This window comes from Momordica charantia, assembly GCF_013281855.1.
Source record: "Momordica charantia cultivar OHB3-1 chromosome 3 unlocalized genomic scaffold, Mcharantia_2.0 BLBB01000003.1, whole genome shotgun sequence".
Lineage (NCBI taxonomy): Eukaryota > Viridiplantae > Streptophyta > Magnoliopsida > Cucurbitales > Cucurbitaceae > Momordica > Momordica charantia.
Window position 1 is genome coordinate 22041468 of NW_028275161.1, and position 13982 is coordinate 22055449.

At 35.6% G+C, this 13982-nt stretch overlaps 2 protein-coding genes across 2 annotated transcripts; both read left to right on the forward strand.

The window, feature by feature from the left end:
• The first annotated feature begins 74 nt into the window (after positions 1-74).
• CPK30 (calcium-dependent protein kinase 30) lies at positions 75-5161 on the forward strand. Its single transcript, XM_022281721.2, has 7 exons — positions 75-918; positions 1100-1243; positions 1367-1519; positions 3352-3467; positions 3574-3741; positions 4071-4301; positions 4556-5161. The coding sequence occupies exons 1-7, from the start codon at positions 264-266 to the stop codon at positions 4727-4729; spliced, it is 1641 nt and encodes a 546-aa protein (XP_022137413.1). The 5' UTR covers positions 75-263; the 3' UTR covers positions 4730-5161.
• Positions 5162-7060: 1899 nt separating this feature from the next.
• On the forward strand, positions 7061-10103 carry LOC111008559 (DNAJ heat shock family protein). The gene is made up of 2 exons (XM_022281294.2): positions 7061-7843; positions 8903-10103. Exons 1-2 carry the CDS (start codon positions 7245-7247, stop codon positions 9345-9347), a joined length of 1044 nt encoding a protein of 347 aa, XP_022136986.1. The 5' UTR covers positions 7061-7244; the 3' UTR covers positions 9348-10103.
• The last annotated feature ends 3879 nt before the right edge of the window (positions 10104-13982 follow it).

Below are 13982 nucleotides of genomic sequence, written 5' to 3' on the forward strand. Positions count from 1 at the left end.
AATAATAATTCGTCGTCTTCCTAATTTACCCTTTTCAACCAATATTATAATAATTAGGGATCATTACCATGATTTTTCAAAATACCTTCTTTTTTTTTCTCAACCGACCCCGCGTTTTCATTTTTCTCCTGCAGACCTCTCCTCGCCGATAACTACCTGCCTCGCCGGCGGCGACTGTATCTTCACTGCCACGACCACCGGGGACTCGAGGTTCTTCTTAGGATCAAGGACGAGGTAATTTTGCTTGTGAATCTTGTTGGAGTATGGGAAACTGCAACGCGTGTGTGAGGCCGGAGACTACAGAGGACGAGAAGCCGGAGAATCGGAAGAAGAATGATAAAGAGCGGAAATCGAATCCGTATAATCGGGATTCTGTTGCTCGGTCGCCTGCTCCGCTTAGGGTTCTGAAAGATGTGATGCCGCTGAGTCACCGAACGCGAATCAGCGACAAGTATATACTCGGGCTCGAGCTCGGTCGTGGAGAGTTTGGGATCACGTACCTGTGTACCGACAGGGAGACGAAGCAGGCTTTGGCTTGTAAATCGATATCGAAGAGGAAGCTGAGGACCGCAGTGGACATAGAGGATGTGAGGCGAGAGGTTGCGATAATGTCGAATTTGCCTGAGCATCCGAATATAGTGAAGCTCAAGGCGACCTACGAGGACAACGAGAATGTTCACCTAGTCATGGAGCTTTGTGAGGGAGGTGAGCTTTTCGATCGGATTGTAGCTAGAGGACACTACACCGAGCGCGCTGCGGCGAACGTCGCGAGGACAATCGCTGAAGTGGTTAGGATGTGCCACGCTAATGGAGTTGTGCACAGAGACCTGAAGCCTGAGAATTTTTTGTTTGCGAACAAGAAGGAGCATTCGCCGCTCAAAGCGATTGATTTTGGTCTTTCTGTGTTTTTCAAGCCTGGTAAGTTCCGTTGGACTTTGATTCCTCTTCGTGGAGTACAGTGTAGCTTAATTCGATTTCATTTTAAATTCCTTTGTTTCCATTTTCCTCTGTCGGTTGGAAGCTATGGCGATCGATTTCGTGGTTGTTTGATTGATTTTGTAGTTGAATTTTAAAGTCCTTTTTCTTAACGAGATTTTAGGGGAGAAGTTTACGGAGATAGTGGGGAGTCCATACTACATGGCGCCAGAAGTATTGAAAAGAAATTATGGACCAGAGGTTGATATTTGGAGCGCCGGTGTGATATTATATATTTTATTGTGCGGGGTTCCTCCATTCTGGGCAGGTAATATGGTTTTCATTGCTATTTTTAGAACTTAGACCTCTCCAAATCTCAGCTAATTTGATTTCAGGATCAGTTAAATGGTAGAGTTATTTATCTGTTACTATTTTGGGAATCTGTTAACAGAGACTGAACAAGGAGTAGCTCTTGCAATTTTGAGGGGCGTACTTGATTTTAAGAGGGAACCATGGCCACAGATTTCGGAGAGTGCTAAAAGCCTTGTCCGGCAGATGTTGGAGCCAGATCCTAAAAAGCGCTTGACTGCTCAGCAGGTGCTTGGTAAGTAGCTCGGCTGTTTCTATTCAGACTTTTAGCTAGAAGCTTATGAGTTATTACTACGAAGTTGCAATTCTCTCTCTCTCTCTTTCTCTCTCTGCAACTGAATCTTGAATCAGGGTTTAGTGTATTATTTCATTCTGGATATTTACAATTTAGTTGAGTGCCTGAAACTGAAAAATATGTGGTGATCTTTCATTAGATTGAGTTCTAATGACGGAGTATAGCTGCAATCAGCTAGATCCCTAGATCAAATGGTAAATGTCTGATTTTCCATCCTCTTTTCCAACAAAAAGTTGATTTTGGGTACTGAGTCTATTTCATAGCATCTTTGTGATAGAACCAAACAACTAGAAATATATTGAAATATAAAAGATATTAGAATTACAATAACTACCAAGTAATTCAGACCACACTAATAACGGTCTACCTTCTTCCCTTCCCCCTCACTCTATTTTTTTTGTGGACTTGGGATACATCAAGGGTTTTTTATATTACGCTCCTTCGGAAGGAGCGAACTTGAGACCTCTAAGTCGGTATGACCAAAAGACCCCAAGTCCTTGCCAACTGGGCTGCCCCTCAAGGGCTCGTTCCCCTTCACTCAATTTATAATCAACTCCTAATAACAAACTCGTTGGCATAATTACTAATATGCCAATAATAACCTAATAATATTCCCAATTCTATCACAAGGTCGTATTTTAAGCATATAGCTTACTGAATTGCATGGCATTGAAGCCATCAGCTTAAATAAAAGATCCCTATGGAGTACTACACAAATTTCCATTGAAAGAGTGGAAAAGGTAGAACGTGGGTACAAATCTGTACGAGAGAGGTGGACTCCCAGATAGTTGAATCCTATAATTACTTTTTCTCTTGGCTAAACTATCATTGGTTTCAATTACCAGTCAAATTTCAGTATCATTATTGAGCTATTGGTCAGTTTTATTTAGTGCTTGAAGGACCGAAGTTTTGCAATTTTACCATTATAGTTACATTTAGTAGAAAAAGCATTGCGAAGATGTTGGTTGGTACTTCTAGGGACGTGGAACAACATTTAGACAACATGGTAAATTATACTTCTCTAAATTGCCATGAAATCTAATCGTTTCTTTTTATTAACTATTCTTTGACATATGTGTTGTAAATATGAAATTGAAGAGTATAGTTAGATACGGTCCTTGACTTTATCGACAAAATTAACGCATTGGGTCAAATATAAATAGTAAGGTAATTTAGGGATAAATTACTGCTTCTCTTTTCAATGATAAGTTTCTGTCTTGGGTTGATTCTTGATTCGTGAAAAGCTTCTCGTTTAAATTAGTTGTTGACGGGTGCTGTTAAGGGCTACTTGTTCAACTTTAGGTATTGTTTGACTTGGTGAGTAAATAAAAGTGGGTTTGATGTTTATGTGCCACAGTGAAATTTACGAGCAGAAACTAGAAAGCAATGTTTATTTAGTGGTGGAGCTATGAATCATTCTGGCACCTGTCTAGTCCGTATTTTCTTGAACATGATACTTTTGGCTTCCTTTGATGTCATATTGGACATCTCTATTATTTGGAAATAAGAGAACCTGTTTCGATGTATTTTTTGTGGAGATAAATGTTTGCTTCATGATTCTGATTTGTTTATTTTAATTTTGCTTTTTCATCTTGATCAATATCCCCCTTTTTCCCCCCTTTTTCTCCCCTACAATGATGGTACCTATAACTAATTTTTTCCATTGAAGTTGGATGTTTGCCTCATGACTGAATTATCCAACACCATTACATGTCATTTATCAAAATAATGCAACTTAGCACCATCTTCTACTCTCTCATCATTAATTGCAGATCATCCTTGGTTACAAAATGCAAAGAAAGCTCCAAATGTTCCACTTGGGGATATTGTAAGGATGAGGCTCAAGCAGTTCTCAGTTATGAATAGGTTCAAAAAGAAAGCCCTGAGGGTAAGCCTTAAACATCATCTATAATTGTCCTCTGAATTATTGAATGGTATTACAGAGATGGAAATTCATGATAATTAGGAGACAACTGATCACCTAAAATGTGTAGGTGATAGCAGAGCACTTATCTGTTGAAGAAGTTGAAGTGATCAGAGATATGTTTTCTTTGATGGACACTGACAATGATGGGAAAGTATCTTTTGAGGAACTGAAGGCGGGGCTAAAAAAGGTGGGCTCACAATTGGCTGAGCCAGAGATGAAAATGCTCATGGAAGTGGTAAATTTCTATGTTCTCAAATTCAGACTGAAAATTTGCTTTATGGTTCCAAGTTTACCCCTGAATATGATTACTCTTTTTACTTGAATGATTTGTGAGCATTGTAAGCCTTCTTCTTGATCTTGTGTTTCCAAATTGCAATGCTCTTCCCCATGTTACTTCCTAATAAACAGTTGGAATATGAATTGTAACTTCATTTGCCAACCATTTTTTCTTTTACACGTTTGAGGAAATTTTCCTTCTGTGCGGATGGAAGTTGAAGAGTTTCAATTCACCAAGTCTGGTATTCCATATCGTGAACTGTGCTGTTGATCTTTTGTCTTCTACAGGCTGATGTTGATGGTAATGGTGTACTGGATTATGGGGAGTTTGTAGCAGTAACAATACACTTGCAGAGGATGGAAAATGACGAGCATTTTCGCAGAGCATTCATGTTTTTCGATAAAAATGGAACTGGGTTCATTGAATTAGATGAGCTACGGGAAGCCTTAGCAGACGAAGCAGGTGAAACAGACAGTGATGTACTGAATGAGATCATGCGTGAGGTCGACACAGACAAGGTGAGACTTTCTAGTCCACTCATTTTCTACTTGACTAGCTCTGCTTTAGTAATATCAACTTAGAGACTACTGCACAACTTGATTAATATTGTAATTGTTTCAAAAGCTCAAGAAGGGATGAATTGTTGTGTTGTTTTGAACATTTTGAAGTGTGGTCCATTTGCTATCTCCTCTCATGTGTGGGTGTAGTATTTACTTCTACTGTTTTTCCTAATAGACTCGTTTCTGTTTCTTGGAAAAACAATAATTTTCAGGACGGACAAATCAGCTATGACGAGTTTGTTGCTATGATGAAAACTGGAACCGATTGGCGAAAGGCGTCAAGGCAGTATTCTAGAGAGAGGTTCAAGAGTTTGAGCCTTAACCTGATGAAAGACGGATCGTTGCAACTTCACGACGGGGTCACCGGACAAGCCGTGGTCGTGTGAAGTGAATTCATTTCCTGATGTTGCTTTTGTTTATCCTGCTGAGTGTGTAGTGTTTGCATTCCATTTTTATCCCAGACGCACCTGCTGTAGAATAGCATGAGAGGTTTCAAACGGCAAGATTTGTGTACCAGGATCAGCTCCCTCAATGAGGTGCAGAGAAGCACACCACCATTGGAACAAGAACTTGCAGCTTCTCCTGGATCTCATGGAGGTATAGTAAATAGGCATTTTATCCCTGAAATCCTCTTTTATCTGTATATTTTTCTTACATTATTTGCTTGTGGTGATTTACTGGGAAGAAGAAGGAAGAAGATGATGATAATGGAATTGCTTGTTGGGATTTGAGTTTGAGGAAATTAATGGTTTCAGATTGTACAGATTGGAAACAGTCCAAATTTCTGCTCTTTTGGATGAAAGCCTTGGATTCATGTATTTTTCCGTACTGGGATTTTTGGGCATTCGAAATCAAAGTTTGGAACTTTGTTCAGAAAATAGAATGTCACAGTTCATTGAACTCAAATGGTTCTTTGTCTGGATATAAAAGGGATAAAGTAATTGTCTTTCTGATCATATAACTTGCTAAATAATATCAAATCAAATCCAAGTGGCTAATATTAGGTAAGTTAATGTCCATAATGTTGAGTAAAATCACCGACTGAAACCTGTGGATTTTTCTCACTTCCTACTTTGGACCATAAATTTTCCTCGCAAATAATGAATGATTTTTTTTTTCAATTTTGCAGTATCTCAAATCTTGATGGAAATTTGAAAGTACTTCTCGTGATATTTCTTCAAAGTAGGAGAATTTCAAGTTATAAATTGATTGCCATTTTATAGAACAAAAATCAACTAAATCTAATTGGTGCATTCCTTTTACATAAAGTTATCTAAGGTTAGGTGAGACGTGTTTTCATATTATAATGACTATAGGTTGGATGTATTTTCCAAATAACATTGACATGTGGGGAAAATAAATAAATATATATATATATATATATATATATATATATATAACTTTTGATTTACAATTTTATAATCAGATTATGTATGATTTTGTTGGATTAGATAATGTCAAATCTTATTTTCATGAATAATTTTAGTTTTATTTGAATCGTCCAAGTTGTAAGTTTTACTGTGCTATTGTTTGTTTGTGTTTGTCTATCATCATTTTTTTATGGTGTTTCTTTCAAGGCATTCTTGAATCTCGTCTTATGAATTTATTTATCTTTTTATTTATTTATTTTTAATACAATAAATAAAGGTGGAAAATTCAAAATCTATTGATCCGATACAGATGCTACCTAAACTCGGGTTGACATTTATTTCTCATTTTAAAGATTTGTACAATAAAATGTAAAAGTATAAACTCATTTAATATGAATTAAAAAAAACTTATTTAACATTTAAAATCGCTTTCCATTTTGTTTGTTATTATGATTATTTATTTTACTGTACTACTTCGTGGATGCCAAATAATTTTTCTTTTTAATAATTAAAACGTCAAACTCAATCTAACTAAACTGACGAATCCTCGCTGAAAAGTTGGAGCTTTAAATCCACATCTTTAATTTAGCTTTTGGAATTAGTCAAAAATAATTTCAATTTAAAGGATTGAAATGATTTCAAATTCCAAACTATTTTGATTTTAAGCCGTTGAAATTAAAATATATTATTTGGACATTTAAGAGAAATAAAAATAAAGTATATTGTTATGTTCTTATAATTTTATAATAATAACATATTTTAATAGTAATTATTTATTTTAAAAAATATAAATTATATATAATAAAGAAAGAAAGCAAATCTTTTAGTCAAATCAAATCAACGTAAGAAATTAAAATTTAAAATTTCATATTGTAAAAAAGCTTGTAAATATCACCATTCAAATTATAAATATTAAAGTCATGATGATTTCAAATCTAAAAACAAAATTACTTTTACTAAATCAGACTTGTATTCAAATTTCAAAATTTTAAAGAAAAAAAAGAACAAAAACAAGTCAGCAGTAATTTTTATGATGGATGCATTTGAAATATATTTGGTATCATATAATTCTAAAACTAAAATCCTAGCAAATCTAACCTTTGAGATAGAAAATATTTAAAACGAAAATTGGATTTGAAATTTGGAATTTTATGTGTATTCCAAAATAATTTCAAATCCCAACTAATCTAGAGCTTCATAAGGTAAATATTTGTTAACTAATAAAAGTAAGCAACCGGATCCGGGTCGGGTTTCCGACTCCACATATAAGTCGGATTCGGGTGACTGTTAGAACCCGAGCCCACATTGTAATGGGTCCCACGACGCAATATTCCTTCCTTCAATGAATTCTTCCAAATAACCGTCAGATTCGCAGCTGGATTCTCTTTTCCGTTACTCATCCGACGGTCACTTTTTCTTCTTCCCAATCTCCGGCGAGAAAACAAAAGCCGTGGAGAACGAGCGGAGAGATAGAGAGGGAGAGATTTTACAGAGAGAGATAGAGAGGGAGAGATTTTACAGAGACATAGCGATGGGGAAGGATTACTACAACATTCTGAAGGTGAGCAGAAGCGCGAGCGACGACGATTTGAAGAGGGCTTACAAGAGATTGGCGCTGTTTTGGCATCCAGACAAGAATCCGGCTAACAAACAGGAGGCGGAGGCCAAGTTCAAGCAAATTTCAGAGGCATATGACGTTCTTAGCGATCCTCAGAAGCGTCAGATCTACGACCTCTACGGCGAGGAAACCCTCAAGTCCGGCAAAATTCCTCCGCCCAACCCTCAAGCTACGTCGTCCTCCGCCTATTCCCCGGTCTACCAACAATATCAGCGCCAGCATCCCAATACTTCCACGTTCAAGTTCAAACCTAGGAACGCGGATGATATATACGCGGAATTTTTCGGATCGGAAGGCGGCGGCGGCGGCACTAGCAATAGTGATGGTGGAGGGAGGAGCAGAGGGGTTAATGATGCGTTTTTTAGGGTTCATAATGGGACGGAAAATGGGGGTGGTGCCCGCGGTAGGAAGGCTGCAGCTGTTGAGAATACATTGCCTTGCAGCTTGGAGGAGCTCTATAAAGGCGCCAAAAAGAAGATGAAGATTTCGAGGAATGTGTACGATGCTTCTGGGTATGTGACTTTTACGTTCCCCTCCATCAAATTTCAATTGAATGTTGTATTCTTTTGGTTCTTACGGAACAAAATCGAGTTTGCATGTTTAATTCGGTATTTGGGTTATTCTTCATTGCATGCCTTCCCTTGTGGATTGTTTATGGTAAATGAATTGTTTGGATTGGGGCCTCTGTATTGACGTTGGTCCCCTTTTCCTTCCCTTTTCTAAGGAATTCTATCACCATGAAGGTTGAACAATTTGTATGCCAATGAGATGGAATTACGATTAAGAATGTCTCCTTCTGATTGTCCTTCTGCCTCCTTTCCGTTCTGTTAGAATTAAGTGATTTAAGCAAATGTAGTCGAGTTATCGGTAGACCGACAGGCCTTTTGCATTGAGTATTTGGTTGACTAAGAAGCATTTTGGTTATAAGGATTGTTCGGTTTTATAATTTGTATCCTGTTTACCCCATCAAGAAGGTTTTGCTTGGTTTCAAATGCGATTTTCAATGCATACATCACCATGTAACTCTTGAATCTAATAGATTTCAGGACCATAACAATGTTTTATAAAGTTTTTGAGGTTTACACCACTCTTTGGAAAAAGACTCAAATTTTTAGCCTTGAAGCTTATGCCTTCTTTGGATCATAGCCTCTTGTGGAAGAGGTTTGTGCCTCCATGAGAACACACTGAAGCTTGGAAGTTTGGATTTGTACGCCTCATATAATGGTTGTAATGTTAAGTTACTACCTATTCCTAAAAGCATATAAATTCACTTTGTATGTAATGCTGATACACTTTAAGTTGTATCCCATGCATGCTTCAGGAAAGGTAATCGGTTGGCTTCTCCCTTCTACAACAGCTAGGTTTAGAAATGTCAAACTTATCTTCAGATACATTCTAATGTTGTTAATTTGAAACGTAGATGGTTATGATTGAAACTAATACTTGGATGGATGATGATGGTTTGGTTTTAGTAGTTATGTTTTTTAGGCTTAAATGTGATATTTATCCTGCTGTGAAAGAATTTGCCTCATGGTTTATATCTGACTTGAGGTTGATCAATTCTCTTGCAGGAAGTTTCGGACAGTTGAAGAGATATTGACAATTGATATAAAACCGGGGTGGAAGAAAGGGACGAAGATCACTTTTCCACAGAAGGGAAATCAGGAGCCTGGCATTATTCCAGCAGATCTTATATTTGTAGTGGATGAGAAACCACATGCTATGTACAAGAGGGATGGGAATGATTTATTGGTGAACCACGAAATAACACTCCTGGAATCACTCACAGGTAAAACTCTCGAACTTACTTCTCTGGATGGAAGGAATCTCGTGATCCCTATAACAGATATTGTCAAACCTGGTGATGAGATGGTTGTGGCAAATGAAGGGATGCCAATCTCAAAGGAACCTGGGAAGAGGGGAAATTTGAGAATCAAGTTTGAGGTCAAGTATCCATCAAGGCTTACGACAGAACAGAAGTCTGATCTGATCAAAGTTCTTGGTGTAGTTTCATAGCATAACACTCACTTGGGAAATAAGAGCTGCCCATATTAACACATAGATAGCTTATTATTTCCTGTAAATATAAACTCTGCACGATCTTGAAGAATATGAAATGCTGGTAAGTTTTTCCTTTGTTTTGGGGGGAGGAGGGGGTGTGACATTTGCTTGCGAATGCAATTTTTGGTAACAGGCAGGCATATGGGAGGCATTAGATCAGTATATATTATTTATGGGGTGCATCAACTGCGAGTTTTGACAGAGTAGTATTTTCCCTTCCCCTCTGCATTGTTAATTCTTGGGGGGTAATATGTTTGTACTCTGTACTTGGTAGTCAAGTGAGACAATTTTTAACTTTAGAATTTTAATTTCATTAAATTGAACTTTAAACGCGAATAAGTGGTGAAATTACTATCCTTGAAAAGTCATCTTTATGAGTGTGGTTGTGGTCAGCATTTCTTTTTTCTTTTTATTTTGGTTGATTGATTTATTAGAGTTTGGATTTCTTTTGGGATTTGTGTGTTTTATAGCCTGATTTTTTTATGTTTTATTGATCAAATTTTTAGGTGATTTATTGTTAATTCTCTTACTTGGTTTTCAAGAGGTTGATTTCACCACTTATTCAATCTTAAGGTTGAATTTGATGAAATTGAAAATTGAAAGTTAAATAGTCCTCTTTTAATTTTCAGAATAGTGGTCCTTTTGAGTTATTTTTTTTTTGGAATGCAGAAGATATCCAATATGAAGTATAATTGAATTGTTGTTCATATACTTGATGCTGAATGATTTCAATTATCTCATCATTATTCCACTTTGTATATTTTTATTTTGTCATTTTCAATATCATCAGGTCTCTGTCAGCATTCTTTTCTCTTAAATGAATCAAGTTACTAACTCCATGATATATTTATATAGGACAAGTTGATGGACTTCGATGACCATCTCAGCTTTCTCTCCTGAACTAACTACTTAAAAAACTGAAAAGAATTTGGGCTGAACTTTATAAGGATTCTTTTTATTTATATTTATGCACATATATATTTGTTAAACCATGGTTTGATTCAATTAAAATGTTGTTGAACTGGGCACTTCAATTTCAATTATGTAATAATGAAGCCTAGGATCTGCATTATAATAGTTTATTAGAGATTAAACTAATTATGTATAAAATATAAATAATAATAATTTATTGTAGTGTTTAAAACTTCTCCCCATTTAAATCCTGGGAGGTGTTCTTTCTCTCTATATTTTTCTTATCGCCCAAATTTAATTTTCCACTGCCCGTATTTTTCTTATGAAATTTGGTATAAAAAAAATATGATAGGAAGGCCATTGGTGTCCTTTTTATTTATTTATTTTTTTATTTGGTGGGAAGTAATGAATTGGTATTACTATCAACACTGTTGTGTCTGTTCAGGGCAATAAATTTCTGTGTGTTTTTTGGAGGATCATAAAACATCCATTAATGACTTGTTTTGGTCCCCAATTGGAGGACCACTTCTACTCGTAAAAAGCTCTTCTGTTTTTTTAGAGGATTCACATAACAACTCTTAATTATTAAATGCTATATTGGACAGGTGAAATTTTAAGAAATTGCCATCTTTAGATATTTTGTAGGATGAATGTGGCAGGATGGTATGAGCTTCACATTAAAACTAATGTGAATATAGAATCATTTCTTAGGTCAATCAGTCACTTATCATCCTCATCCTCACACTTATATTATATATGATATGATGTTTCTTTTGGATAAAACATGCCAAAAGAAACTCTTTATGCAATTTATTTATATTGTGCCGTACTGAACTGTGACACTTGAGTACGAGAGAGATATATGAATGATCTGAACATTTGAACACAAAGGATCTTGAGATGATGCGAGCATAGTCAAGAAATGTCCAGGTCAATAAGTGTCAAATATGGATTGTCAAAGCTCACGGGAGTTAGAATGTGTACTAGACAAACTTTTTTTTTTTTATTGTTTTACTTTACCAAAATTCATTGATGACACTCAAATCAATTCATTATCTTCCTCATTTCAAAGAACATTTTTTACCAAGACATATTTTGAAAACCAGTGGGTCAAAAACAGCTTCAAAACAGAATCTTTGTCTTCTTAGGTTAGGCAAAGTCCAACCTGGATTGCTTTCCTGGGTGAGTTACAGCCATTGTAAGAAAGCATTGACATTATAGATAGGGCAGTAGGAAGCAGTCAAAAAAGCCTGCACTTGCAGCTTTCACCAGTAATAATGTTACCAAAACTGGGATTGTTGCCAGAAGAAAAGAAGAAAAAGCTGTTTATTTTTCTTCTTCTTCTTCTTCTTCTTCTACTTCTTTGAGATTTGGCATATCCATCTGATCAGTTCATGTGCTCCCCTCATACTTTGCTGCAACACAAAACAGTGCTTCACCATACAAGAAGATCAGGTGATCAGAATGGCTGCCAATCCCAATGCCATTGGATTGCCAAATGCCTCTGCACTCATGTGTTGCTGCTGCAGCCAAAAGCATTAAGCTTTAAATTTCAAAAGAGTCCGTGAACCTATGAGACACAATTATGAAAGTTTAGAAGCCAAAACTTTAATTTGACCGGAGATAAATTGTCTACTGAGGCCAGAATAACATGGTTGGGTTGGTGCTTCTATGCCATTGGATGTATCTTGTATGGGAGAAAATTTAGAAATTATATATATGCATCAAACAGTTAGCGGAGAACAGTCACATTGAATAATATTTTCTTCGGGGGACCCATCTCTCTCTTCTCTTTCTCCTATTGGTGTTGAGACCATGCTATGAAAACAGCACATGTGAGCTGCCCACCCCCAGCCTAGCCACGATCTCTATACAAATTCAATCTCTCTCTCTCTCTCTAAAGCCTTTGAAAGATACCTGTCAATAATGGGATAAGAGCATTGGCATCCACAGATTGAACAGGCCCATGCCCCCCACCAACTGTTTGATGATGTAATGCTCTAAATCTGTAATGAAATTTTCACTCTAAATTTAGCAGTCTTTTAATTCCCACTCAAGATGTTGTGTACAAGCTTTTTCAATTAATTTCACTTTTGTTTCGTGTGTTTATCATCTTCTTCACTCAATTTTGATTCATTACCTGTCTTCAATTTCAAACATATGTGATATATATTAATTATGTGTTGCATATTCATTCATTTATTGGAAACAAAATGATTGTTTTATTAGACTCTTCCCCCTATGTTGGTTTTTGCATTTCCTTTTGGTGAATGAATCTCAAAAGGCCTCAGTCATTTTCTTTTTCTTGCTGTCATATTCATCACGAAAGCCTTCCAAAATGCATATAATATATATATGGAAGTTGCAGGTTGGAACTTCATTAGTTTCTCCATGATCCCAACTTATAATAGAAAATATATTAATTTATTCAAAACGGGATCTTTTAGGTGCGCGGTTTTAGTAAATTAAGTGGGAATTAATGAGATTGACAATAACAAAAAAATATGTCGTACGGTTTATAAAATGAATTGAAATTGATAGTTCGAAAAGAGAATTTGTTGCACATGCTTTAAATGTCTAGTTGTCGACTTTTGTTTGACATGTATTTATTACATTATGTTAAATAATCTAATATTTATATAATAAATATGTCATGTCATCATTTAGTTTGCAATATTAAACAACGTAGAATCACACCTCAAAATTCAAACGAGCAACCAAATCTTTTCAGAGTGTAATAGACTAAATAGAAAAAGCTATATAGTCAAAGTAAGTTAGTGAGTAAACTCTAATCAACCATCTATTTTGCATAACACTAAGAATAGCCAAACATGGGGGAGGGATATTGTGGTAATTTTAGACAGGAAAAGAAGCATTGATTAATATGAGTGGAAGTTGATGAGATTGGCAAAAGAGGGGAAAGGGGATTTGGTTTTAGAGGGAGGGTGGGACCCGTCTCGTAATATTTTTTCTTTTTTTCGTATTTCATTTGTTATTTTTTGTTTATTGTTTTCTCTATTTTGATAAAATAAAAAGTAGAATTGCGTTGCATTGGTTCTATTTTATTGTTGATTTTATTAATCGAGAATGGTAAATAATGTCGTTGCTCCTTTCTTTTCAAATTTTATTAAAAAATCTAAGTATTTGACGACTATTTATGTTTCTTGTTTTTCATTTTTAAAATATATTATGTACAAAAATCTTTAAAATAAATTTTTTGTTTCCATTTTCAAATTGTTTCAAAGCATAAATAAAAATATTATTTTATCATTTTTGGATCTATGGGTATTAGAGGACATGCAATTCTATTTTTCTTTATTAAAAAATGAGAAAGCAAAAACAATAAATAAGAACGTTACTAAACGGGTTCTTAATTTTATTGTTTCCAAAGTCTTAGAAAGATTTTTAGAAAATAAGAAACGAGAAACATGAATAATTAACAATTGTTTATATTTTTCTTTTAAAAATCGAGAATGTTACTAAACGAGTCATTTTCTTCACGTCTCTTCTCTCCGACTCCCGAGAGAAGAAAGGAAAAGGAATCATGGTCGAGTATATGACCAATGTGCATGTGGAAAGAAACCTTAGGTACTTTTTGGCCTTTTTGGTTGTCAATATTCATCCTTTTGCAAATATTTCATACCCCAGATACCAAAACCAAGACCAAACCAACACACA

What these genes read in the sequence shown, in the direction of transcription:
- CPK30 (XM_022281721.2), top strand. Translation starts at nt 264, where the DNA reads ATGGGAAACTGCAACGCGTGTGTGAGGCCGGAGACTACAGAGGACGAG. An exon ending in TTCTGTGTTTTTCAAGCCTG is followed by an intron (nt 919 to 1,099) that starts GTAAGTTCCGTT and finishes ACGAGATTTTAG; the next exon opens with GGGAGAAGTTTACGGAGATA. An exon ending in GTGAGGTCGACACAGACAAG is followed by an intron (nt 4,302 to 4,555) that starts GTGAGACTTTCT and finishes AATAATTTTCAG; the next exon opens with GACGGACAAATCAGCTATGA.
- LOC111008559 (XM_022281294.2), top strand. Translation starts at nt 7,245, where the DNA reads ATGGGGAAGGATTACTACAACATTCTGAAGGTGAGCAGAAGCGCGAGC. An exon ending in AATGTGTACGATGCTTCTGG is followed by an intron (nt 7,844 to 8,902) that starts GTATGTGACTTT and finishes ATTCTCTTGCAG; the next exon opens with GAAGTTTCGGACAGTTGAAG.